Source organism: Trachymyrmex cornetzi, unplaced genomic scaffold (assembly GCF_001594075.2).
Source record: "Trachymyrmex cornetzi isolate Tcor2-1 unplaced genomic scaffold, Tcor1.1 scaffold3055, whole genome shotgun sequence".
Lineage (NCBI taxonomy): Eukaryota > Metazoa > Arthropoda > Insecta > Hymenoptera > Formicidae > Trachymyrmex > Trachymyrmex cornetzi.
Window position 1 is genome coordinate 8655 of NW_017297751.1, and position 3633 is coordinate 12287.

At 35.2% G+C, this 3633-nt stretch overlaps 1 protein-coding gene across 1 annotated transcript in view; it reads right to left on the reverse strand.

Moving 5' to 3' along the window:
• LOC108762532 (uncharacterized) overlaps positions 1-2677 on the reverse strand; it is a gene marked incomplete at its 3' end in the record, with an annotated part of 10272 nt that extends 7595 nt beyond the window's left edge. The window contains exons 1-4 of the mRNA XM_018509574.1: positions 2495-2677; positions 2026-2315; positions 1174-1908; positions 610-1040 (exon numbers count right to left, since the gene is read on the reverse strand). Of these exons, the coding sequence (XP_018365076.1) occupies positions 610-1040; positions 1174-1908; positions 2026-2315; positions 2495-2677 (1639 nt within the window). The remainder of the gene's footprint in view (positions 1-609; positions 1041-1173; positions 1909-2025; positions 2316-2494) is intronic.
• Between the last annotated feature and the right edge of the window lie 956 nt (positions 2678-3633).

The following is a 3633-nucleotide window of genomic DNA, read 5'->3' on the forward strand; positions in this document are numbered from 1 at the left end:
TGTATACGTATAATTGGCAACCTTTTTCATTAAACATTTATTATAGTGGCTTCTTTCTTGATTTTTGACGAGCGAAATCTTCAATTACTTCCTCAAAGTCCAACTTCATTAATACATCACTTTCGATACTCATCAACGATAAATAGTTCAACCTTTCCTGGGTCATAGAACTCCTAATTTCATTTTTTATTCGGTTTAGTTTGGAAAAAGAGCGTTTGCCGCTACAATTGGTAACCATGAGGGAAAGAAAAATTCTAAACGATATTGCAATATTAGGAAAAGTATCTTCAATTTTGTCATTTTGCAGTAGTTTATATAATTCTGAAATTTGCATCTCTCCATTTTCATTGGTCAAAATATCGGCTTTGTGCAAATATTGAGTTAAATATATGCATTCCAACTTGAGTTCTTCTGCATTGACGTCATAATGATAAAATTTAGCAAATTCTTTGCAACTGATCTGCAGTTCAGGTGAACTAATTATTTTTAGACGAGAAAAAAATCCAAACCGTTGGTTGATTTCGTTGTATGAAGCAGATCGTTTATTTAATTGAGTAATTAATGTATCAACTATTGGTAAGTAAGTCTCCACTTTGAATTTTTCTTTACCAGTAAGACTCACATTCTCTGTTGGTCCATCAAAGAAAGTAATACGAGAGCTTCGAGTTCTTGCACGTTGCGATACATCTTTGTAGTCAGCATCTGGGAATTTCTCTTTAGCGGTAAATTCGTACTGGTCAAATTCATTCCTCACGTTATCAAAAAAATCAACGAGAGAAGTCAACAACTTCGTCGCAATATCCAATGTTAGGTCCTTTTTTTGAAGGGCAATATTTGTCTTGTTGATTCTTGATAATATACTGCTCCACATCTCTGTTAAAATAACAATTTCTAGTTTATTCATTTTTTTAGATAAACTGTGAGCTTCATATCTGGTCTCTCCAGGTTGATTCGTATCTTGAGCAATTATTATCAAGGCTTCCAAAATTTGTTTGTAACCTTTCTGTAAGGCGCTAACTGCGTCAACACGAGCGGACCATCTGGTATCAGAAAGGCATTTAAGAATTTTGTTCGAACCCAAGCATCGTTTCATGATTTCCCAGCGATATGTGGAAAAAAAAATTGTATATTTTTTGAACGAATCCGAAGAAATTTGTAGCTTCTACAACACACCCCGCAGCATGAACGCCTACCAGATTCAAGGAATGTCCCGCACAGGGTACGAAAATGGCAAATTCACATTTCTCTTTAATTCTTGCTTGTAGACCTAAATACTGTCCTGTCATATTCGACGCATTATCGTAACTTTGTCCACGACAATCCTTTAAAGAAACTCCGTACTTATCCAAAAACGTCTGAACTGTTTCTGATAAATATTCTGCTTTGTGCTCTTTAATATGTATAAACGCTAAAAACCTTTCAACTGGTGTTCCGTCTTTTATATATCGAACGATAAAAGTCATCTGATCTATATGGGAATAGTCAGGAGTAGAATCGACACTAATTGAGTAATATTTTGCAGTTTTTAACTCAGCTAAAATTTTATGTAGAACTTGTTTTCCCATAGCATTGATAAATTCATTGCAAATATTAGCTGATAAATATGAAGGATTTCCTATCCCCGCATTTCCATATTTTTTAATATGTTCTGAAAGAAAGGGATCGAATTGACTCAATAATTCTAGACATCCCAAATAATTTCCATTGCTTTGTGATCCAATGGTTTGATTATCACCACGAAATGCAAAACCTCTTAAAGCCAAAAATTTGATAACACTAACGATCCTTTTTAAGACAGCCTTCCAATAGCCAATCTCTATGTTATATTGAGAACGCAAGTCACTATCTACTGTACCGACAGTTTTGCTTCTTATGATGTAAGTCGTCATAGATTCCCTATGCGCTAAACTATTCTCATGTTCCAAAATAAGTTTTTTTATATGCTTCCAATCATTACATCCACCTGACGAACTGAAACTTGCATTTGAAGAAGAGAAAAAGCAGCAGGAAAAACAATATACTGACTTTTTCAAAGGAGAATACAGGAGCCATTTTCTGTTAACTTTCTCGCCATTCTGTAGGGTGCGGACGAAAGCGGACTTATTCAAGTGTCTTATTTTTACTTTATCATTTGCTTCTTTATAACTCCAAGCAGTCTCTAAAAAATCATTATCTTTATTTTGGAAAAACTCAGGTCCTTTTTTGATCCAAAATAAACGGATTTCTTCTGTAAATGCAGCAGCCCAATCGCCGGGATTGTGTGACATATTTTTAAGTGAGGATTGGGTATGGTCTATTTCAGGATTGGGTAATACCTAATAATTAAAAGTTAAAAATAAAGTTAAAAAATATGATGTTTTAAACGATAAAAATCTAAATAACGAAAAAAATTGTATAAATGGTAGCCTCAAGAATTTTTTAATTATGATAGCATGGTAATGATAATAATTAAATATCTCTTTTAAATAAATATAGCATAAAAAACTTAACATACAATTAATGTTCCTGTATTTTTTTCCTGCTCGTCTGGAGAACTGTGATCCAATGAAGGAGGGAGGTTAGGTTCGTTTTCAGGTACAAAAAATGAGGTTAATTTTGGTAATTTGTCAATGAATTCCTTCTGACGAGCTGCTTTTTTTCTTTTCAATGAGCCACTGGGATATGAACGTTGTGACATAATTGGTTATGTAATTGATTTTTATTTCTGAGCCGAAAATCTTAAAAACTGCAACTAATATAAAACGACACTTTAACGAAGAAATATTTTTTTTTTCAACGCTATGTTATTATGTATATACTTTGTGATTATTCAGCTATTCAGTACATTTGCACATTTGCATTTTTCAACCAACTTCGGAATTGTTAATTGTTATGACTAGTTAGAACGAAGTAAGGAGAAACACCTCAAAGTCCATAGCAATTAGGCAGCATTTACATGAGTGCGTAAATGCGATATAGGAAATTACTAGATTTTGGCGATCCATGCGAATAGTCGAATCACATTGTGAATGGCGTTTTAATTCTAAAATCTTAGATTTTAACCAATGAGAATTCGATTTTGGAGAAATAGATTTCAGCTAAGACAACCCTATTGGCTGAAATAAACAAAGCATAAAAACTCTGTGTGATTTTCAAGGTGTAGTTACGTGCAAGCGTCGAGCGTCGAGCATCAAGCAACAGACTTCATTGATTGGCTGCTGCTTGCCCAAAATTTACTAGCAACCAATCAACGAAATCTGCTGCTTGACGCTCAACGCTCGACGCTTGGCATGTAATTGCACCTTCAAGCGGAGACATGAAGCGCAGTATGGCACGCGCCGCGCGAAAACTTAAAATTCATATTAGCAATTTTTTTTGCATTATATTGGGAAATGTTTTGTTTTGCTTTTACTTTTTTGGCTTAATAGTGGGGCCCTCTTTAACACGGGGCCCTGGGCCCGGGTCCATCGGGCCCATGCCTAAAGACGGTACTGGATAGGGATGAGAGAGAGGGACCGTGGCAGACGGCCATTTCTATCTCTTTCCATTCAATGGTGTAATGAGAGAGAAAATAAGAGGGAGATTGGCCGACTCCCACGGTCCCTCTCTCTCATTTTTGTCGACCACATTTGATACACTACTTATAGCGTATTC